The 23,586-nt window shown below is 44.3% G+C and overlaps 1 protein-coding gene across 1 annotated transcript in view; it reads left to right on the top strand.

The window, feature by feature from the left end:
* The window catches only part of TEAD1 (TEA domain family member 1 (SV40 transcriptional enhancer factor)), a 101,405-nt gene that overhangs the window by 49,124 nt on the left and 28,695 nt on the right, over window positions 1-23,586 (top strand). The window contains exons 2-7 of the mRNA XM_009994261.1: window positions 7,937-8,001; window positions 11,018-11,080; window positions 21,076-21,087; window positions 22,289-22,423; window positions 22,615-22,661; window positions 23,565-23,582. Of these exons, the coding sequence (XP_009992563.1) occupies window positions 7,937-8,001; window positions 11,018-11,080; window positions 21,076-21,087; window positions 22,289-22,423; window positions 22,615-22,661; window positions 23,565-23,582 (340 nt within the window). The remainder of the gene's footprint in view (window positions 1-7,936; window positions 8,002-11,017; window positions 11,081-21,075; window positions 21,088-22,288; window positions 22,424-22,614; window positions 22,662-23,564; window positions 23,583-23,586) is intronic.

Here is a 23,586-nt window from a genome sequence, read left to right as displayed (position 1 = left end):
TTCCCTGGGGGAATGTGGGGACCTGCCCGTGTTCTTGGCTGGGTGGCCCTGGCCTTCCAGCATATCCCCATACGGGGAACTGAAAGTGCTGTGTTTGATGCAGGTTTGAGGCTGATTATTTTCGCTACAAAGCAAGGGAAAAGCAGCTCGTGTTCTCTTCCACAGAGAGGCCAGAATAGTTCTCTCCTCCCTTATACCCCCATTATTAAAGGCTGCCTAAACTGAGACAGATTTGCGGATTTGGGATAGGAAACAGTAAATTCCCTCAATAGGGTCTCCCCTGTTTACTTTAAGGCATTACATATTCTGCTGCTTAAAGAGGAACACAAAAAGACAAAGAAAAGAAAAAAAAAAAGTGAAGGGGGATCAAGGGAGTGTTTGCATTGGCTTACTTGGCAATTAAAAATACATAAGAAAAAGAATTGCCATGAACTTCCCCAAAGGGCTGTAATAAATGACATGCTGCTGCATAACTAGTAGGTAAAGTGTGCTGTAAGGTTTTGAATGAAATTACTGTGTTTTTTTGTGGGGTTATTGGTTGGGTTTTTGTTTTGGTTAGTTTTGTGTTTTGTTGTTGTGTTTTTTTTTTCAGAATCCTAACAATTGGAATACATATAGGCTTATGTTTCTGTAATTGTGGTAAACATATTTTTAAAATTGCTGTTTGATCAACTGTAAATATTACTGGTTCAGAGGTTAAATGCTGTTGTTGAAGTCATTCAGGGAAATCCAGCAGAAGTGTAAATATGGCAGAAAAAGCTAAACAATATGGCAAAGGAATATTTGCTGACTTAAGACTGCAGGATCAACACCAATATTTTTCCAGTGATGCTAAACCTCTTGTAACTGCTAAATTGGATTTGTAGTTGAATGAAGTATCAGCTGCTGTTGGACAAGCCCATAAAGGCTGGACGGCTGGCCTTTTGTAGGCAGGGCTTAAAGGACGATTGATATGTTTTAGCACTTTTGGGATTATTGTGATTAGGAGGAAGCCATTCTGAATGATAGAGAAAAGGGTGTAAAAAACACAGTCCACAGCTGGTAAGCAGCATGTGTTTGCTATAAGGAGGGGTCACGACTAGTTGATCCTGCTGGTTCTGGCATTGATTGACAGTCAAGAAAACTTGATATTATGAAGCAGACTCTTCTCCCCTCCCCTCTTCTTTTTTTTCCTTAAAGGAATGATGTGTCTGTTGTTTAAAGCCAACGTATTTTCAAAATCTGGAATCCTTGCCAGTTGCAAGCTAAATGTTCAGAGACACAGCTGCAAATTTGGAGTTGTTAAAATATCATCTAGAAATTAGTATTCAACCCATATCTGTGAGACCAGTAAACAGGAGTTACAGAATTAGCTCTGGTGTTTCTGTGTTTGCCTTTTTCATATGTGTTAGTATTAAGTAAAACCCTCTTTGCCATATAGTTGAAAATTTGTGCTAAGTATGTGGAAATTTCAAGTTTGCTAGACTTGTTAACTATTACGTCTCTGGCATATCTAAGATACTAAGTGAGGAACAATATGCATAAAAATATTTTGCCATCCAGAAAACAGTTTTATCACCTTATTTCTATTAAACACCTGCCCCAGAAAACATGTAGGCTATTTCATCTTATCTCCACTGCCCACTTGGAAGCGTAGTGCTTCTTCCCCCCTCCCCTTTTTTTTTTTTAATGTGAGCAGCCATCCGAAAGCTCGCAAATGCACATTTAAATAGTTGGATCTCTGACTCTTTTTAGTGGGGCTGTACCTCTTTCAAAATTTGAGTTTAGCATACCACACAGGAAAGAACACAAGCTTGCCAACTCCCGCTGAGCGTTTTTTCAAGCCTGTGAAAAGAATGAATTATTCAGCAGTAAGCATGCTTACAGCTGGCCATTTGGGAGCTTTGATGTGCGAATCAGGCGGTTGCATGAATGCCCTTATTGTCATGTTATGTGTACACAGTGTGTGAATTATTGAAAATAGTGAGGCCTGAGCCTCATCTGGTAGAGATTACAGTGCAGGCATGCTGGGTGAAGGTCTGTAATTGAAAATCCCCAGATGCTGTTTATTTGGCCTATGTCACGTGGCCCTTCTGCAGAAAGCTTGTCTGAACAAAATGCTGCCCGCCTGGGAAGCGCTGCCCAGCCCCCTCCGAAGCCCTCGCAAAACCCAGTGTGCGGATGACTTAAACACCTGCCCATAATATTTTTAAAAGCTTAAATTAGATTTGCCTATAACGTTTAAATAGAGGATGCCTTACTTAGGGGTTTAAACTGCTTAGCCAGTTGTTGACTTGCAGAGCTCTTTTATCTACAAGAGGCTTTTTGTTAGCCAATTTAGCTTTAAAGCGTCTTCGGAAAGTGGCTCCAGGAAATTTTAGGCGAGCTCTCCCAAAGCTGGATATTCTGCTGGTAAAACGGAGCATAGGAGTGCTGGGGCTGACTGCTGTGGTGGACTGCCCTCCGTGGGCTGCAAGCCCAGCTGCCCAAGGGCTCTGTGTTCACCTTCTGACGGAGAAAAATGTTCAAACCAGCCTGTACCCAATGATCGTGTCTGTGCATGGACCCCCATGACATGGGGTGGGATCTGGATCTGGCCTGTGCTCAGCAACAAGACAAAGGGCTCAGTGCTGCTCATGGCACAGGGGCTGTCCCAGGAGCATGCTCGCCTGAAGTGCAGAGGGCTCCTCAGCTGACTCCTCACCAAGCAAAATTCCTGCTAGCTCTCCAGATTCGGCCCTTGGGCACACGTGTGACACTTTGTGATCACCAGGCTGTCAGACCAGAAATGGAGTTTACCAAAGTGGTCTGAAAAGCTTTGCTATGGTGAAAATACAGCCAGGAGTAGGATTTGGGAGATAAAATGTTTGTGCAGGTCTGTCCCCAGACTTTGTGCTAAGGATGTGAAATACCTATTTCAAGCCACAGTCTCATAGGATCTGGATAAATTCGTAGTATGCCATTATCTGAAAAGAATAGGCTTTTCTGCTTGGTCATTACTTGAATTACTTTGTTGAGTATGAAAACTTTTTAAAATTAGCTTTTCATCTTCAAATTGCTAACCGGCTTGATTTCCCACACTTGCCTATTTTTATCACATTTGGATGGTGCCTGTTACTGGGAGCTGGGAGGGCGGAGGTTCAATTTGTGTCATTAATGTTCTAAATAAAGACGCCAGCCCGCCACGCAGCCGGCGGCTCTGCAGGGACGTGATGCACCGGCTCACTGCCCCCTTGCCGGCAGGAGCCGGGTTTGAGCAGCAATGCTTGTGGCCCCGACCCAGGGAAAGGGACCTGCCGTGGCTTTGGGGCATGTCCACAGCTCATGAACTCCCTGCTAGAGCTGCCTGTGGTGGCCTGACAGATCCCATGCAGAGGTGGCAGTGCTGGTTTTGGCCCGTGAAGGGGTTACCTGTTATGCCCTCCTTGCCCCGGGTGTGATTTTCGCTATGCTGGGCAAGTGGGGCCGAACACCCCCTCAGCACCAAGGTTGGCATCCAGCAGCCTCAAGGAGACCTTTGTGGGGGGTGATGCTTGGCTGCTTTGGGCTGTTTTTGGAAATGGTGTAGTGGGGGAGTGTTCCCCACACAAGGGCCCTCTGTTAGAACAACAACTGCCTTCCCTGGGGAGAGGCGGCTGGGAGCCTCTCCACTTTGCAGCTGCTCCTACTTATTTTAAAGAAGAAGAGCAGAAATGTCAGTCTTCCATGCTGCCTGGGAGGTGTTCAGGATCACTGCACATTCCCTTGTTTAGGGTGATGCTCCTCAGGGATGGGGCAGTAAGTAGGGGAGGCAGAGGGAGCCTGTGTCCCACTGGTTGGCAGGAGTGGGGCTGCACTGGGAGCCTGGCCCATTCCCCTGGAGAGGCCACAGTGAGGCTTTGGCACCCCACAAAACCTCACAGGTTTTCTAGCATCTGCACTGTTTTCTAGCTGAACTTCCTTTTTCATTTCTGCCACGATTAAAGATGTTCTGTTGTGCAAAATGCCTCTTTCTCAGCATCAGTCCAGGGAGAATTTATAGTTGGCAATTGCAGTGACAGTACAGAAGGGCATAACAGATAAAGCCTGAATTTTAAAGGGGGGAAAAAACAACAAACTGACCACAAGAGGAAACCTATACAAAATATTTGTTATAATTCTCCCGTGATCTTTTCAAGATCCTTGGAAATGTTTCCTGAGCTGAAAAGATGTTTTATCTGAACAGGCACCTCCTCACACCTCTCTTTGATACCTGAACCAAAACATTTGAAGTAGGAGACTGTCATAGAGGATGACAAGAAGTAGGAGCTGAACATTTACAGTTCATAAGCCTGACCTCTTTTCCTCTGCCAGGCAATTTCCCAGATATATATGACAGGGAGAGAGAAGGGAGGGCATGTATGGAAAGTATTTCCACTGCTGAGTTCTTAGAGAAAAACAGATCTATTTATCAAGTATTTTTCACCCTAAGGTTTCTAATGACCACTTAAATAAGTTTGTTGAGCCTCCTTTTGTTTCAGACACTTCTCATTCCCAAGAACAGTGTTTTTAGGATTATTAAGCCTTCCTTTCTTTAAAATCCTCTCTGGGTTTTAGTTGATCAGGAAATAAGATCTTTTCTGTTAGTATCTGTCAGAGTCGGTAAAGAAGAACACCAGTGTTTGGTAGGTAGCATAAAGGCTGTTCACTTTCAGTTGGGGCTGTCTACTGTGTATTTGTCAGGTGGTGCTTATCCTTGTGTTTATGGCATTTTGGTAGTAAAAAATAAGTTATGCCTTTTTATATCATTGTGGCTAGGCAGAAGGTGTTTAGTGAGCCTCAGGAGGCTACAGTATCTCCTGCTCTGGCTAAATGTGATGCGTGTTTCTTCGCTGTGTTGAAAACATGGCTGTAAGGAAAAGGTAAGACTGTTGCCTCAGTTACTTCTTTTAGAGTTCCTCCTCCCTGTAAGTTAAGTCAAACTGTTCAACTGTGTTGACTCTCTTTGAGCTAGGCTCCAGCTAGACTTCATCTTGAGGAGAAGCAGTCACTTTGGAAAACCACAGTCTTGTTTGTCATATCCCTGCTGGACTAGATAGCAGGTAGAGAAACCCCCCCCTTGATTCAAGCCAAAGCACTTCATGTTTGGACCGGGGATCAACTGGAGACAGCACTTGACTGGTATTTTGAATAATGAAGTCTAGACTTTCAGTTCTTATGTTTTTTATAAAGCTGCTTTTCCTGTCAAGTGGCTGCCTGGGAACCTGAGCTTTCCTTTAAAAATAGTTTTTAGCTCTCTTGACTGGGAAGAAAACTGTGAAACCGTGACAAGGTTTAACTCTTCCTTCTTCAGCTGTGGCTGAAGGCTGCATAGGACTGCCTTAATGGGCAAGGGGTGGCTGGAGTCACCTGTGGTGTGACCATGTGTCTGAAACATCTTCAGTACACACAGAGGGACAAGAGATGGCAACTCATCCTTCACATCACCTTATAGAGTCATTGACCTTGCAGAGTCACACCTATAAGGACAACCTGACAAAGATTTTTGCACACAAAAAATATTCTGGGTGCTTCATGTATGCACATAATTGAAGATATGCAGAGAAGGAACTTTGTGCAGGGAGGACATTCGCCAATTATATAAAAATCTACATTTAGAAATACAAAAGTGCTCATGCCTCCTATTATGCCAGTGATTGCAGGAATATGGTGATGTCTGAATCTCACTGGCTCACAGAAGGCTGCTCTTGCAGTCTACTGCCCATTCTGGCTCTCCATTGGCCAGTGGTGAAATGCATCTTCCTTTTTTTCCTTTAATTTTTTTTGCACCTCTTTACTGCCTGCTAACCTGGTATTCATTAAAGGGACACTGAAGAGGCAAAGTACCAGGCAAGAAGGTTTTGGAAAACTCTTGTCCAAAGCACATTTATTATAATGTGCCATCATTGTATATCTTTTCCTCTCCCTTCTTGTTTCTGTGGACTCAGGCTCTTGACCTCTCTGTTGATTCTTTTTCCCAAACTATGTGACATTTTTCCACTGAAGAACTTTTCCATCTAATAGTAATGAAGAGTAGAACAGCTCCATTTTTGTCCATGCCCAACACCTGCAGGAATTTACAGTCCTGTCACTGTGAGCTAGCTGCTGTTGCAGCATAAGGACTCAGGAGGACAGCCACTGCTATGAAAACAATTCTCCATGTTTGAAGTTAACTGTTTGGATTATGAGAAAAAAAACAAACATGAGAATAAAGAGATACAGAGATTGAGCATTCCCTAGTTTCACCCCATGAACACGAAAGCTCTAGTTCACTGCAGATGGCAAGTACCTCATTGACAAAACAGGCTGCAGAACTTCTGTCCAGCCAAAAGACAAGGTCTTTGCATGAAATTAGGTAACTAGCTGCTCCTCTGTTTGCATACGGAAATCCTTCATTTGTGAGCAAAAATGTTGCTTGTTTGTGTAACTGTTTGCTCACGCAAAATTTACCTCTTGAAACTTGTCCTGAAGAGACCTGCTGCAGAGCTACAAACCTCACATTGCCATTACAATGGCATGTTGTGGGAAACCTGGCACACAGTCCAGATCAAAACAAAAAGAGAATCAGAGAAAACACACCTCTACTCAGAAGGACATTGATATTTCATATTCTAGTATCCATTTAGCAAACAAACCATGGAAGAGACAGGAATCTTGAGACTTTTGATACCCAGGGTATAAAATAAGGCTCAGAGGAGGAGACAGAAGAAGGGAAATGAAGTCTAGTTTGACTAGTTGTGTGCAATCTTCCAACCAATAAAATGCCATAGGCAAGCTACTTCAAAACTTCCCCATCTCCCCCCACAACATCAAACTGAATGAGTTTGAGTCCCTGACTGATACCATAACTTTCTGCACTCCCCAGCTATACACTCACCCACTTCAAAGTATCTTGGTGGGTGACAAGTTATTTCCTTAACCTCTCCATTTCCATCTTGCTGCTAAATTAGTGTTCTCATTTTCTGTACATGAGCTGCTTAGCACATGTCCTGAATGCAAAGTACTCTGTAACTTAGGACTTGTTGAACAACTATATTTAAGTTATTACAACTCATAGAGAAGTAACATAATGCAGTGAAAATAAACAGGGCACCACATAACACTGTGTTATCTTCCATGTCAGCAGTATTTAGGAAGGAAATTATTTAGAAAGAAAATGTTAGTTTGTTTTAGGTAGCATAATGTGTGACTGAAGAAGAGTCATTTTAGAAACTTGGAAATACTATACATTTCCAAGAGAAACAGAGTTCTGAAAAACAACCCCCCGTGATGATTAGCCCCACTGCAGCAGGAGCTTAGGCACCACAGGGTGACCGCTTATGTGTAGAGTTAAGGGTGTGATTGATAACCTGCTGAACCAGGACAGTGATTTCCATCGGTGGAAGAGGCAGAGTGTGTCTTGGCATGAAGGATAGATTTTCCTGTCTTCCTTGTAGGATTAAAGCTTGGCTAAGCAAAACCTTAACATCTGAGTGATTGGCTTTTTAGTTCAGGTGGCACACAACCTTCTCAAGAGCATCTGCTCCTTCCATCTGGGGACCAGGGGGACCAGAGGGGCAGACACCTCCCAGTGCAATTGGAAGCACAGCCAGAGGAGCCCAGAGCTTGTGTCAGCCCCCAGCATGGGGGGTTCTCCATGGTGTGATCATCCTGGGCATCACTGCTGACCAAGGAGTCGTCTCTGGCTGCAAACAGCTGTAGGACTTCAGTGGGAAAACACTGAACCCGTAGCCCTCTGCATAGCTTGTGTGGCACGTACAATGACTGTTAAGGAGAGGGAAGAGACAGACTGATGAACAATGAGAAATACTGATAAATAATTTGCAAAGAAAAAGTGGACCAGGCTAAGAAAAAAATAAGCCTTAAATGCATGGTCCTCATATGCTTAAAGGTGGTATTTTTATGGTGTTTATGGATGTGATGCTGCTTGTCCCTTATAATGAAATTTTCTTTGTTTCAGGTAGGAATGAACTGATAGCCAGATACATCAAACTTAGAACAGGGAAGACACGGACCAGGAAGCAGGTAAAATAACTCAGTGGGGAAGTATGCATGTCAGTGAATGACAAAACATAGCATTTTTGGCTGCAGTGGCTGTCTGTGCTTCAGCTCTGAGGAGATGATGTATTGACTTCGCTGTTCAGATTAAACGCATGCTGTTTAGAAAATATTTAAAACTCCATTTTTTAATGTTGTACATCATTTTAGTGCCAGTTTGAGGATGCTTTTTTATTAACCTACATGTACACAAAGCTCTTATCCACTGTATTTGGGAAAAAAAATAATCAAAAGTTGAAACAGAAGCATGAAGCATTGTTCCTTATTTCTCTATAAGGGCAATTATAGAATGTAATTATTACATTGATATATGAATAATGGAACTTTTAATGGTCCAGTCAATTTGCCTATATGATCCTTGGACATGAGAGGTAAATAAATAAAAACTGTCTTATCATAATCATTCTCTCAGCTCCTGAAAAGTTCTTGCTACGGGATGAAAAAATAAAAAAGTTCCCTTAAGAGCCTTCAGGCTCCTGGTTTGTGACCACAGTAAGATTTCATTCATCAAAGAGTTAGAATAAACCTTTAACTGGTCTTAAGTCTTTTTCAGATTATCATCACATAACCATTAACTTATCTCATATAGCTAAATATTTTAATTTATGTTGACACTGGTCAGCAGCCTTACAGAAGGCACATGCTCTGTGTAGTTTGTGTAGTGGTTACTAAACTCTTGTGCTGTTTCAAAATGCTTTGCCAATCACAGTCCCCTGGTTTTCTCTAATGTCAAGTGTGAGATTCCCCTTCTCCCCATCCATGTGCATGATGAAGGGGAAGGCAGAAGCTTGTACACTTGCATGGTCCATGTGTTTTGTAGTGCAGGGAAAGGTGGCTCTGAGTCGGCACACACAAAGGTGGCCTGCTGCCAGCACTCAGATTTCAAGCACTTTGAACTGTGTGATATTTTGCTCTGGATAGTGTCTTTAGGACAGTTAGGAAAAAACCCATATGGATGAGGGATGACAAAAAGCATGAGAATGGAAACTGCAGCACGTGGAGAAGGAACAAACAAAAGATTGGCAAAGAAATCTCAAACAAAAGACCAAGTCCTGAGTTCAGCCCTGCTATTATGCCCATGCGAGCTCCAAGAGCTGGGGTTATGCTGGGATCTTAAAATTGCTTCAGGAGTCAAAATGCAGACCCTGGGGCTAGATCCTTGGCCAGCATGTACTGGTAGAGCTGTGGTGAACCCAAGAGGGCTATGATGGCTTACACATCCCTCTATAGTGATTCATAAATCACTTTAGACCCAGTGTTTAGAAAAGTTGAATTGTTACTTTTTTCAACTGAGCAATTAAATGTTACGATTCTGCTTCCTGTATAACCTTTAACACCACTAATATCCCACTGAAAGCAAAACAAATGAACATGTGTGAAAACTTGGTCTATGTGTTTGACTACAAAATTGCTTAGTAAGCAATAGTTTAACTGAATTACTGCAAACTGGTTCCTGAGCTGCTTCCCAAAGAAGTCTCTGAAGTTGGGCTTCAGTGGCTGTGCTCATTTATGCATTAATGTTTGCTTCCCTACTAAAAACAAAAGCTGTTTGGTGCTATTGTAATGGAATAGTGCTACAGAGAGAGGAAATCAAGCTTTGTTTCTCCTGTTCTTTTGCTTTGTTCTTTCCCAAGGGTTTGTAAGTAACTTAGGAAAAATGTACAACGCCTGATACGGTATGTGCTGGGTCAAACAAGAGTAAGAGATTTCTTTAGTGGTTTTTACCATCACTGCAGGTTTTAAACATTCACACAGAGGTCTGTAGGATTCTAAGCACTGCCAAGTGATGCTGGGCAGCATCATTAAGCCCTCATCATCAATAGCATGGATTTCAGTACATGCCTGAGTAAACAGGAATGTCAATCTTGGACCTAGACCCTTCATTGCACAGGCAACAACTTCTGACCAATCAATAACTGGTCTAATGCAGGGCTGGGCTTACATAAATTTCTTAGCAAAATGTAATGATGATGGGCCAAATCTGGGCCACATGCAAGCTGATGTGAAGTTACTGGTCCCCACTTGCAGGAGTGTTTTGTAGGCCAGCTTGATGCTGAGATTACCAAGGAAGCCAGCACAGGCTCAGGAACCTGTGTTGTGCCAGTATTTTATTGTTTGTGCCAGAGTTTAAAGTGGGGTCAAAGTTTAAAGTGGGGTCAAAACACAGACTAAAGTTCCTCATTGGAGCTGCAGGACACAATAAATAATGGATAAAACTTCTCAGTGCCAAGTTATGCCTCAAGCCTAGTGGCAAATGGTCAGAGTGGGCACCTGCATCCCCAGCAGACGTGGCAGAATTCCTGTCAGCTCCCCACGCGAGGGCGCAGGGTGGTCAGTGCGGATGGGATCGGTACCAAAGGACGTGGGCTGCGTCCAACTGTGAAGTGTGTCTTCTCTCTTGTAGCTGAATGCACAACCTGGTGGGTTATTCTTTTTTTTTTTTTTTTTTTTTTTTTTTTTTCCCCCCCCCCCCTTAATAGTACCTTAAAGTTTACACAATGGAAAAAAAAAAAAAAAGGGGAAGCAAAGAAAGCCCTTTTTTTTTTTTTTTTTTTTTTTTACTTTTTCCCCCTCCCCCCTTAATCAAGTCACTGCAGTGATGACCTGTATTGTTAAGCCTTGGTGCTAAAAGCTTGGTATCTGGCTGGGAATGTGGTATCTTTAACAGCAGAGCTTACTGAAGATGCAAATAACTTCCTCCCCTCAGAAAAGTTGGTGTTTTTTTTTTCTCTCCTAAAGAAAAAAATAGACATTTTAAATTTGATTTGCTTTTTGTTTTTCTTTTGTTTGTTGTTTTGTTTTTTTTTTTCCCTATAAACCTGAACAATGTAGGTGTCTAGTCACATACAGGTCTTAGCAAGAAAGAAAGTTCGAGAAATTCAAGCCGCCATTAAGGTACGTTTGGCTTGCCCAGTTGTAGGGGGCTTTTCATCTCCATGGTTACAGGCTTTTCCTTTGTTTCCTCCCTTCCCCTACCCTGCAGGTGTCTAGTCACATTCAGGTTCTTGCCAGAAGGAAATCTCGTGATTTTCATTCCAAGCTGAAGGTATGCGCTTTTCTGCTTTTGGGCTTGTGGTTGCTATGCCTGTCCCTTCCTCCTCCCCGCGGTGATGGGCGAGCGCCTGGTGCTGCCGTGCCTGTCACCTCGTTTTCCTGCATGTGGTAGCTGTCTGTGTCTCTTTGTGTTTAATCTCCGGTTTCTGCACTAGCATCCACATTAAAAATGTCTTTTTAACACTGTCCAAATGCAAAGTGAACTACTCTTTGTAACAGCTCAGCACCTAAACCTGATTTTTAACCCGTGAGTCTTATTTCATTTTATTTTATTTATTTTTTCTAACAGTTGAGTGCTAGGAGTGTATTTAAATACACAGGGGTTTTATGCAGTTGTGTAGACACTTTTTCTTTTTTGCTTTTTCCAGAGGGGTAACCGGGGTAATTGTTTTCCATTCCCAAATGTTTTTTGTCTGTACTTTTGAAATGCTATCAAAAATACTTAAAATAGATTGTTTATTCAAGTGCCAGAGAGCACAACTTACCATGATTGCTCTAACCATGAGGTGTTTCTAGAGTACAATCTAGTATCACCTCAAGTTACCTACTATTTACAAGATTCCCTGAAATTTTATTTTTTAAAGCAAAATATTGACATTTAATCTTTGGAGAGCCTCAGTCAGAGTCCTGTTCAGGGAATATTAAGTATGTTTGCTTAATCTGACGTGTTGAATTGTACATGTCCCTGTTTTTCCCTGCTTTCCATAAAATATATACGAAGGCTAAAAAGAAACTCTTGGAAATGTTTAATAGGGGTTTCTTGGATTGCTTGTTTTTTAAGCTTTCCAGCAGAGATCTTGGGATCATTTTTGTTTTGTTTTCACATGACTTGCAAGTGGAAAAGGGGGTTTTGCATTTTTTTCTCTTTAATAAAAAGCCAAAGCAACTTGCAGATCTCTCACTTCCCTCCTTTTTTTTTTTTTTTTTCTCTTTTTGTCAACTTCCCCTTCCCCCCTCCCCTTCTCCAGATGAGAACAAATCACAGTTTTGTTCTAGCTGAAAGGCAAAATATTTCAAAAAATAATCTCACAATACTAAGCGGTGAGCACTGCGGCTGCTGACCACGATCCTGGAACTGCAGCGCATAAATAACAGCCTGGCTTTGTAACAGGCCTCCTTGACAGAAGCACTGGGTTTTTCGTCCGCAGTGGGCAGCATGCTGGCAAGCTTGGATGGCTGTTGGTGGCTGGCTTTTTAGCTGCACTGGCTGAGCAGTTGGGGTTTGGAAAAAAACAACTAAGACAACTTAAGCATACTGCTTTTTAACCCAGGGTGCAATAATACAGAGATATGTAGCATTTTAAGCTTAAATTGTCAATCCTTGATGCCTAAAATGAAGTGTATAAATAGGTGTCCTTACTTTGCAGAGGTGCTCAGCATTAGCAGCACTCAAGGAGTTTTACAGAACTAGTGAACATGCTGGGCTACAAAGCCCACTTAGATGTCAAAATACAGGCCTAGGAGCCTAACAAAAATATTGGATTTACTGTTCTAAAATATTTCCCTTTCAGAATGCCCAAAATAGCTTAAAATATAAAGGCACAAAGCAAAAACAATTTTTTTAAGCACTGCACCTGCTGTCTGATTTTTATTGAAGCTTTCCAAAGAAGAACGAAGCCAGCTAGACCTTAATAATATGTGAGATCTCTGGCCTAGATGCCATTTGCAGTAAATAGAGATCCAGAGGGATTTTTCATTTAAAGGAGTCACCTGAAGAAGGAAAGAGCTGTTAGGACAACAGAATATTTTGTAAGGGCTTCAAAACTTCCTGTCTGTCAGTGGGCTGCAGCTCCCCCAGAGCTGAGTAGAACGCAGGGGTGCAAGGAATTGATTGCTTCAGGAAGAATGTCCCACCTTCACGCCTCTGACACTCTGCAAGGGCATTTGCTTCGACTTTCTGTGACTACGCAGTGAGGACAAAGTGCACACTGGTGACAGAGGTTTGCTGGCCCCTGGCATTGCTGCCCTCCAGGCATCACTGAGGGCAAAAGCTGCCCCAGTTCTTCCCCAACCAGTCTTGCTGGCCAGTGGGTCTCCAGGCTGCTCCTCCTGCCCCTGCTCCTGGATACTCATGCTGCCCCCAGGGTTTAACTCCCCCAGACACATCTCTGGTGACTCCTCCACAGCCCCCAGCTGGAAGGGTGCCCAGAAAGGGCAGACGAGTCAGGCTCTCTTTATCTCCCTCCTCTTTTTCTTGCCATTCTTGGTCTCAGCAAATGAGGTGCCATGGCATGACATCTGCCCCTTGCACAAGGTCCCTCTGGAGAAGTTACAGCCTCCCATAGGCCTTTTTCTCCCCACATGGAAGAGATGAAACTTTGATGCAAAAAGGTGCCTTATGGGAACTGCCTTTATGAGGAGAGTCCTTGCTTTTTCTGCCAGGAAAAAACATCTATATAGTCCAGTGTCCTCTGAAAACTTCACAAGAAGGACATGAATGAAGTGAAAGGAAAACAAGGTGAATACATTTTGGCATCTATGAGTACCTGTTGTTTCAATGGAGGCTATTTTGGCAGCAACCTGGACTGCCCCATCAATCTTCTCAGGAAGATTCTGGGCTCTTGTTCTCCTGGAGCAGGTGCTGCCCACATATGCTGGTGATGGGGTGACCAAGAGGAAGATAGCCAAGGGAAGCACTGGTTCTGACCCAGAGTGATTTTTCCCTCTTAACAATGAGCTGGCACTTGCAATTACTCTGTAAAACCTGTGATTGGTGGCATGCAGGGGAGCAGTTACTTCTTAAAAAGCCACATCCACCTGGTGGTGTTTCCTGCCTATGGTGTGAGTGGAAAGCACCCTGTGAATTAATGCAGAAATCTTTAATGCCAGTCCACAGCTATGAGCTCAGTCAGCTCAGACACGAGGCCATCTCCATCTCCCATGTTTCTTTCTCTCTACCACCAGACGTCCCCTCTGAGTACATCCCAGGCATACACGAGGCAGGTATTGCAGAGAAGCTGGTCGTTCCCCATGGACCAGCACTGCTTTAGCTGAAATAATTATGGGCAGGCTCTTGAGGGTGGCAGGGGCATGGCACAGAGGCTCTTGTCCCCCATCAATTTTTGGCCGTTTTATTCATAATGCCATTTCTTATCAATCTTTTAGGATGTGGCCAAGTTGACCTCAGCTCCTGGTTTCTTACTTTAACAGAGGGTATAACAATAACTCTAGTTCCCCAAGTAACTGCTGAGCTTATTTTATTCCAAGACATCTTTCTGTCTCACCTTGGTCTGAATCCTGTTCAGGGCGAGGAGAGGACTTAAGCAAATCTTCTTGTGTTTATCTTCTACAAAAATCCAAATGGATGTAAAGATTTCAGAGCTATGGCATTGGATAGAGTGTTACAGAAGCTTACCTAAAAGATGGAAATCTCACCTGCATGCCATAAAGTCTGCTTAGTCCAGCAAAGTCCTTTTTCTTTGATAAGTGCCTACAGTCGCTCTGGACAGATGGATCCTTAACCTGCAAGAAAGAGAAGTTTCACCTGTAAATGCTATTGCTGCATTTCAAGACCAGCAGTGGAGAATGTCACATCAGGCCTTCCAGAGATATTGTACATTTTAATTCCTTTTAAAGCAGGAAAGATGTTTTCATCTTCATTTTCTGAAATTATAGAAATCTTCCTGAAGTTAGGGGAATTTCATCTCATGGAAGTGGAAACATAGGCTGAGATAAAGCTGTGCTGGGAGACAGATCTGCAAGGTGGCTCCCTTTCATGAAATTTCCTTTTGTGCAGAGAGTGGAGGAGGCAAACAGGATTTTTACACTTTAATGTTGTGTTTCCATGTCAAATACACCAGTCCATAGTGTCAGGTTGCATCATTTCTCACCTTTGCACTGACAGGGAGCCAAAGTCACCTCTGTCTGTTCAGGAGAACAGATGGATTGGAAGGTGTGCATAAATAGAGATTAAAGGTCTTCACAGCAGAATATATATCTATCTTAGACTTTCAGATATTTTTTCATCCTGAAAGATTTATTAGACAGAGACAAAAAGAAACATTAAAATGCCTACACTTCACACGTATTACGTGTTTTAAAATCCATTATTCTACATTCCACATTGAGGGATAAAAAGAAAATATTGTTGTCAATTATAAAATGCTAAAGATAGCTCTATACTTTTTAAATGAACAATGATAAAAGCCTTGAAAAATTCCCTTTGATGTGAATGGAGTCTTCAGCATTTTGAAATACAATAAGATGGATTAATTGCTACTCATTAGGCAGCAAGTTGGGACAGCTTTGAATGCGCATTCTCTTCTTGGCATTAGCTATTGCCTGGCTGAAATAGCCAGCTTTTGTATTTACTCCTGTCTTCTCTAATAATAAGCAAATTGGAGATCAGGTCTAGAAACACTGAAGTGCTCTCTATCTTTTGTCCAGAACAATTGTATATTTTCATGATTTGTTTATCTTTTTTGAGCTACAGCTAATTATTGCAAAGGTTATTTGAATCAATACAGGATCTGAGCAGAAATAACATCTGCAAAATTGCTTATTAGGAATCTATTTTATGCTAGTGTTACTGTAATGTCCATTTTGTGAGCAAATTATTGTTTCTTCTCTTACGTGTTTGGTTTTTTTCCATACAAGAAAACTTTTGTGTTTTAAATATTGGTTTTTAGGGCGTCTTGAATTAATACCTTGTTCTGTTGTGCTTACTTTTCCTCATGCTGTCTTAGATTTTTTTTCCAAAGTCATAGATAACATGTTATTCAAAGCCCCATTTATCATTCTGGGATAACAGGTTTTATTTTTTATGTAGAACTCATTTAAACTGATTGACTGAATTATTTTTCTGTTTATGTTGGATTAAAAGAAAGTCAAGCACAAATCCTTTTGTGCTTGTCATGTAGAACTCTTTGTTTTATGTGGGGCTTTTATAGATACTAAGATTTATAATTGGATGATACTGGGGAATTATTATTATCTAATTTAACTGTATTTTGCATTCCAAAACTAATGGGTGAAAAGTAAACCTCAAGGGCCTGATTCATTAAAAGTCTCCTTGCATTAGATTCTTAGCACTTAATGCCTTCCAAAAACAGTTGTTTGTAACTGCAGCCAGAAGCAGTCAGATAAAACATGAGGTAGGTCCTGATCTTCATTAGAATGATGACATTTTAGGGGTTTAGTGGAACTAGACTAGATTTCCACTGATTGTACTCTAAATCCACCTCAGTAACATTCATTACTAATTACGTACCATGGCACGGAAGACCTTTATAAGGGAAAGGAAGGCAGAAGTCTAAGAGTGCAGTCTGTTACTTACTCCAGTGTCATTCCTGGGCAGCAGCAATCCCATCAGAGCTCATAAATTAAGTAGGGTCAAGCCAGGTCAGGGCAAGATGAGACCTATCTGAGGAATACCTTAAGCTCCTGCAAGATTTAATGATTCCATAGCAGACACTGTACCCTCAAGCTTCTGCTGGACCTCAGCACAGGACTCTGCAGGACACTGGACCAAATTTTTATTTTACATGAGTGTAAACCTCATTGACCCATAAGGATTTATTCCAGCTTTACACAGCAGCACAAGTGAGAGTAAAACCAACCCCTTCTCTATCGGAAAAGACAGGAAATCCAAGTCTTTAACTATTTGCAGTCATTAAAAATCCCACAATGTTCCTGTGTAGAGTAGGGGTTTTAACCCGTTTGTCCTGGCCAAATTCCAACCTGGGTAATTACTGTAATCTGCCTGTTTAAATTACCCCTGCCGTTTTAATTGGATATATTACTTCTCTTGCTGCCTAAACTGTGATGTAATACCATTGTGTGTTATTAATCAGTTACCAAGTTTCATCCCAGAAGCAGCCACATTGCAATGATAGGTAGAAAGACTCAGTCCCTCCTGGTTACAAGTGCTCTCCATTATAGTGTAAAAAAACCCCAACATACACTTGTGTTTTTAATTGGAAGACAAGCTAATATTTCAGTTTAAATAAGCAGCTTTGAAATGTGGTTTTCTCATTTGTTTTTGAAGACTATGAAGTCTGCCTGATTACATAAGCATAGGCCACCACCTTGCAGGTCTCCAAAAGGTTCCTGGAGCTGAAGGTGCTTTTTTGCTAATGGAAGTCAGAACCTTTTATGTATATGTATTTGTATTTGATTTTTAATTTGATTTCTTTTATATTTGAATGTAAAGTTAGAGTTGCCTTGAGAAAAATTGATCTTCCAACTATGCAATTTCCTAAGCCTACAAGAGGTGAAACTTCCCTTTGATGTGTGTTGGCCTGAATCACGTCCAGTCAAGCTGACAGATTTGTCACCTTTGAGAAAATTTGTAAGAGTCACACAGAATCACAGAATGGTTGGAGCTTCTCAAGACTAGACCTATAGGAAGGGCTATATTTCTGAGTTGTCATCCTATGTATTTTTGCTTTCTCTCCATCCTCCTGAAAATGTAATAAGTTAAAGAGGATGAGATGAATGGCCACCACAAATGTAGAACATCCTGGAGAGAAAAGCACCAATTGGCAAGAAAGAAGGCACATCCCTTCTCATGTCATGAACCAAAGATGTTTTCTCCCTTCGAAAATCCCTGTCACTGTTCCTAAAATTAAGGATCATCAGACTCACTGCTCATGGCAGATAAGGGCTCCACAGGACAGTCTAAGCATTCCTTCTCCTGTGAACAGAAGGTCTTGAAGGAAGAGTAAGTTTTCAAAATTTTTCTTTGCTTCATCTGTTATGGTGGGATTTACCTGCCATAACTGTTGCTGTTTAGAAGTTGGGTGTCCAGGCTCCTATTCTAGTCCTTGGGCAGTAATAACATTACAGAAAGTCATGCACTCTAGTTGGTGTTCATGCAGGAACAAATACATTGTAGGTGACACAGGAGGTTAGCTGTCTGCCTTAGACTGGAGAGTTTAGATGGCTAAAGCAAGGTGAGATAAAGCTGTCACAGATATATAAATTGCCTTGGCTCATGCAGCTCCCACATATGGACTTGGAGAAGGACTTTTTGCAAAGTCATGTAGTGATAGGACAGGGGGTAATGACTTTAAACTGGATGAGGGTAGGTTTAGATTAGATATTAGGAAGAAAATCTTTCCTGTGAGGGTGGTAAGACACTGGAACAGGTTGCCCAGAGAAGCTGTGGATGCTCCCTCCATGGAAGTGTTCAAGGCTAGTTTGGATGGGGCTTGGAGCAACTTGGTCTAGTAGGAGGTGTCCCTGTCCATGGCAGGGGGTTGGAACTAGATGATCTTTAGGTCTCCTCCAACCCGGATCATTCTGTGATTCCATGACTTTTATATCCCTAAGAAAGCTTTTACTTTAAAATTATCCTTTAGATCTACCTAATAGTGAGGCCACTACAGCAGAACAGTATGAGTTTGACAACTTAGCAGGAGCACTGGCACTGCCTGCACCTTCAAATGGTGACACTGGTATGGCTGGTTGCAGCCAGGAGGCTGTGCAGAAGAGGAGGCTTGAGTGCAGGAGCAGTCCTGGAGAATAATAAGGTAGAATAACAAAAGCAGCACTCACACAGTTTTGGAGGTTACAAGGACCCAGAGGCACATATGTCTCTTGAGTCATGCATTTCACACACAGGATATGATCCCTTGTATGTTTGTTTTTGTTATGATTCAGCTGACTGCAGAGGAGATTTGCATGGCTTGGCATTTCCAGGTCAGCTCACCTATCAAAAAAGAGAACAGGAACAGAAATGTCTGGTGGGGCTAGTATCTCCATATTGCTTAAGGACATCTCATTTTCATGTTTTCGTGGTGAAGGGTCCTTCTTACTGTCCAGGAGGGAAGAGGGGTTGACTTTTGGAGAGCTGTGTGAATCTCAGGATACTTTTATATGCCTACAAAAGTGGTTTTTAGCCCAGTGATCTGCAGACATCCAAAGGCAGCCAGTAAAACATGCTACCAAAAACCTCCAGTGCACAACCTCCTGCCTGGGGCAGGCAAGGGTGAGTGCCAGTAGCCAAAAGAGCCAGAGCTGGCTTCCAGCTCCCTACCCAGTGAACTGGTCATGGTTACGTGGGAAAGCTACAGGTTGAAGAAACAGACACAGTTTGTTCACACACTGACAGACAGCAGGTCTCTGCCTCCGGAAGCCGCTCAGTAGATGCAGTGCCGACTGCAGCAGGGCGCTCCTCAGGCTGGGACAGCTCGGGAGGCAGCGCCTGGCGCAGCTCTGGCCGTGCGGGACGCAGCGCAGGTGAGCCCGCAGGTGCTGGTGCGGGAGGCAGGGCAGGTGAGCCTGCAGGTGCAGGAGGCAGGGCAGGGGAGCCCGCAGGGGCAGGAGGCAGGGCAGGGGAGCCCGCAGGTGCGGGAGGCAGCGCAGGTGAGCCCGCAGGTGCGGGTGGCAGGGGAGGGGAGCCCGCAGGGGCAGGAGGCAGGGCAGGGGAGCCCGCAGGTGCGGGAGGCAGCGCAGGTGAGCCCGCAGGTGCGGGTGGCAGGGGAGGGGAGCCCGCAGGGGCAGGAGGCAGGGCAGGGGAGCCCGCAGGTGCGGGAGGCAGCGCAGGTGAGCCCGCAGGTGCGGGTGGCAGGGGAGGGGAGCCCGCAGGGGCAGGAGGCAGGGCAGGGGAGCCCGCAGGTGCGGGAGGCAGCGCAGGTGAGCCCGCAGGTGCGGGTGGCAGGGGAGGGGAGCCCGCAGGGGCAGGAGGCAGGGCAGGGGAGCCCGCAGGTGCGGGAGGCAGCGCAGGTGAGCCCGCAGGTGCGGGTGGCAGGGGAGGGGAGCCCGCAGGGGCAGGAGGCAGGGCAGGGGAGCCCGCAGGTGCGGGAGGCAGCGCAGGTGAGCCCGCAGGTGCGGGTGGCAGGGGAGGGGAGCCCGCAGGGGCAGGAGGCAGGGCAGGGGAGCCCGCAGGTGCGGGAGGCAGCGCAGGTGAGCCCGCAGGTGCGGGTGGCAGGGGAGGGGAGCCCGCAGGGGCAGGAGGCAGGGCAGGGGAGCCCGCAGGTGCGGGAGGCAGCGCAGGTGAGCCCGCAGGTGCGGGTGGCAGGGGAGGGGAGCCCGCAGGGGCAGGAGGCAGGGCAGGGGAGCCCGCAGGTGCAGGAGGCAGGGCAGGTGAGCCTGCAGGTGCGGGAGGCAGCGCAGGTGAGCCCGCAGGTGCGGGAGGCAGCGCAGGTGAGCCCGCAGGTGCGGGAGGCAGCGCAGGTGAGCCCGCAGGTGCGGGAGGCAGCGCAGGTGAGCCCGCAGGTGCGGGAGGCAGCGCAGGTGAGCCCGCAGGTGCGGGAGGCAGCGCAGGTGAGCCCGCAGGTGCGGGAGGCAGCGCAGGTGAGCCCGCAGGTGCGGGAGGCAGCGCAGGTGAGCCCGCAGGTGCGGGAGGCAGCGCAGGTGAGCCCGCAGGTGCGGGAGGCAGCGCAGGTGAGCCCGCAGGTGCGGGAGGCAGCGCAGGTGAGCCCGCAGGTGCGGGAGGCAGCGCAGGTGAGCCCGCAGGTGCGGGAGGCAGCGCAGGTGAGCCCGCAGGTGCGGGAGGCAGCGCAGGTGAGCCCGCAGGTGCGGGAGGCAGCGCAGGTGAGCCCGCAGGTGCGGGAGGCAGCGCAGGTGAGCCCGCAGGTGTAGGAGGCAGGGCAGGTGAGCCCGCAGGAGCGGGAGGCAGCGCAGGTAAGCCCGCAGATGCAGGAGGCAGCAGTGGCCTGGGGACGCAGCTGCAGCAACTTCTTCCCGCGCTGCAGCCCGCAGAGGTTGTCTCAGAGGTTCCCGCAGAGGCTCCTTGCACAGTTCAGGGAAACAAGCTCAGCAACAATCCCCTTCATTCCGTAGCTGCAGCTTTCACCCCGGGAGGAAGGGGTTCTTCCCCCCGGTGTTTTGTTGTTCATTTTTTGTCTTTTTTTAAAAATTGTTATTCTTATTATTGTCCTTTTAATGAATCAGTCCCTAGGTGAAAATAATCCATTTGTTTAAACCTGCTGTTTAATGTTGAGCAAACTGCTCTTCTTTTGTCTCTTACTACTTGTTCATATTTTGCTAAGAATCTGCTATTCTACACAAGCATTTTAATAAACTGTTTGTTGTTGTATCCAGGTAACAAGCATGGTAAGTATTTTAACTAAACCAAGTATTATGTACCTTAGCTGTGCTTGGCAGAATTTTTGGCTAGCTTTTCCTGTACTTTCAGCCTGTGCTGTTTCTAAAGGAGCTATTCAAAGGAAGAAACTGCTCACCTATAGTACTACTATATACAAGCTTTGGAGGGAGCATATGTGCAAAGTCATATATCATATAGAAGAGCATGCATCTCTTGCCAGCATGCTTGCTACTTTGCTTGTAAAATAAAACCAGAAAAAAAAATATTAAAAACATCCTTGCTTAATACTGCTTGTGTTCCTTCATTCTAAGTCACATACCTAAACATTAGCACTTATTAATACAGTACTTCTGGATGAAGATCCCCACTTTCCCACACAGTAGCAGTCTGTTGTTTACTTATTTTACCTGAGCTAAGATACCCACTTAGTTAACGCTGTTGCATTAAGAGGCTTTCCTTTTCTATTCTGTGATCATACATGATTGGCAGTGACTGGGACTCCAAGTGCTGCTCTAATACAAGTAATCAATAACAACCCATCTTTTCCTAAACTTGTTCCTTGTATGCTTGAAAATAGCAGAAATTTTATGGCTGATTGTTTTCTTTGGGAACACTGCAAATCAGTAAAATACCACAATTGGAAGTTTAAAATATTATTTATATTTTTATCATTTAACTTTTAAAATACTTGTCATAAAGCAGAATCCAAAATGTTTCTAAACCTTTAAGCATGAAGAAAAATCTCGTTTGCGAGTCAGTCGCAGTTCTGTGTTCTCATTTTACAGTGTAATATGAAAGGCAAACTTCTCTTAGATCTAAATGATAGAGCTCAAATCTCAGTGCTCCCTGTCCTGCAGGCAGAGCCTTAGCAGCAGACTGTGTTTAGTCCAGCCTGATTTAAAATCGGTAGGATTTGCCCAGATAAACAAGTGGGCAGTAGTTTATTCTCCCAGAGCTTCCTGCGTCTTGGCAGAGCAGACTGTGAGAATTCAGGTCTACCATGCATGTCTGAGAGGAGATTTTGCCTTGAGGTAGTTTTGAGTGTTAGCCTCCGTGCTGTATTTTTTTTTTTTTTTCCTGCATGGTTTGCTATTTTTGCATTTTCTGTGTGGCTTTTTAAGTTTTTAGTTATGTGCTTGTAGCTGCAGTTATTTAACATCATTTATTGTGCCAAATGTTTTAAGACTCCGTGTAATTGTCATATTAAAGGATCAGACAGCAAAGGACAAAGCACTCCAGCACATGGCAGCAATGTCATCAGCTCAGATAGTCTCAGCTACTGCTATTCACAACAAGCTGGGCCTGCCAGGAATTCCCCGTCCTACATTTCCTGGGGCACCTGGGGTAAGTTGTTAGCTGAGTCCCAAAAAAATCCCTGTATTCTCTAACAATGTTTAGTAGACAGCTAAGGCTGAATGAATGGATTAATGCTTTCCCTTGTGTTTGCAAAAGGAATCATGCTTGTTCAGAGGCACCCCAAATCTTTCAACAAAGAAAACAATTGTGGGTCTGTTTATTTGTTTTTCCTCTTTCAGTTTTGGCCCGGCATGATTCAAACGGGGCAGCCTGGATCCTCACAAGAGTAAGTCTGAAAATTAAAATATGCTTCTATCTGCAGTGTGGGGCTGTCTGGTGCACTCTGCTGCCAGAAGGTATCAAGGAGGCAAGACTTGCAGAGTTTTCTAAAAAGGAGGAAAAGATAGTTGTTGGGAAAGGAAGAGCCTTTACAGTGATGTGAACTCACATTCAAAAAGTTATAAGGGATACTAGACCTCAAAGCTGAAGCTGAATACCTAATGGACACGTTCCTTTTTCTCCCATTGCCTGGTGATATGCAATGATGATGCCAGGGAAGCAGCTGGTGAGGTTTTGCCTGTAAGTTTCCAGCACAAATACTTCCATCTTCTTCTAAATATATGAGCAATAGTGGAGGCAAGGGGGACGTATTTTCCTACAGAGCAAGAGATAATTGCATGAGGCTCATTAGTGGTCGGTGGGGTTACTGCCCTTCAGCACCATGGTAGCACCCCATGGAGAAGGAAGCCTTTGCCCCTGTCAGGTATTAGGTTTTCAGCCCTGTGGTGGTGTCTGGAGCAATGTTTCCCAGCCTTGTTTTTCAGCTTCACCCCACCATATTGCCTTGAGGTCCATATGAGTCTGTGTGCCCCTGTAGTTCAGTGTCCTCTGGATTTATTAGGAGCCAAAGCAACCACCATCCCTGTTTGCTGTGACACTTGTGATGAGGGAGTCAGGTTTCCTCCTGGGTGACTGAGCACAGATGAGCTCCACACTTTAAGATGTTCAGTGTAACTCTCATCCCCCCCTCTCTCTATTACCTTTTACTGTCTGTTAAATATGCTATGCAAGGAAGAGATATGTTTGTGGGTAAAGGTCATTAACCATGTATTTTCTTATGCTATGTGACTTTAATGGAATTTACTGTGGATGGCATAGTGTATGATTTTTGTGTACCTCTTTCTTCCAGCGTGAAGCCATTCGTTCAGCAG

The sequence above is a fragment of the Chaetura pelagica genome, unplaced genomic scaffold, assembly GCF_000747805.2.
Source record: "Chaetura pelagica isolate M959 unplaced genomic scaffold, ChaPel_1.0 scaffold153, whole genome shotgun sequence".
In the NCBI taxonomy this organism is placed as follows: Eukaryota; Metazoa; Chordata; class Aves; order Apodiformes; family Apodidae; genus Chaetura; species Chaetura pelagica.
The sequence above is the reverse complement of the archived record's forward strand: the minus strand, read 5'-3'. Positions and strand labels throughout refer to the sequence as shown.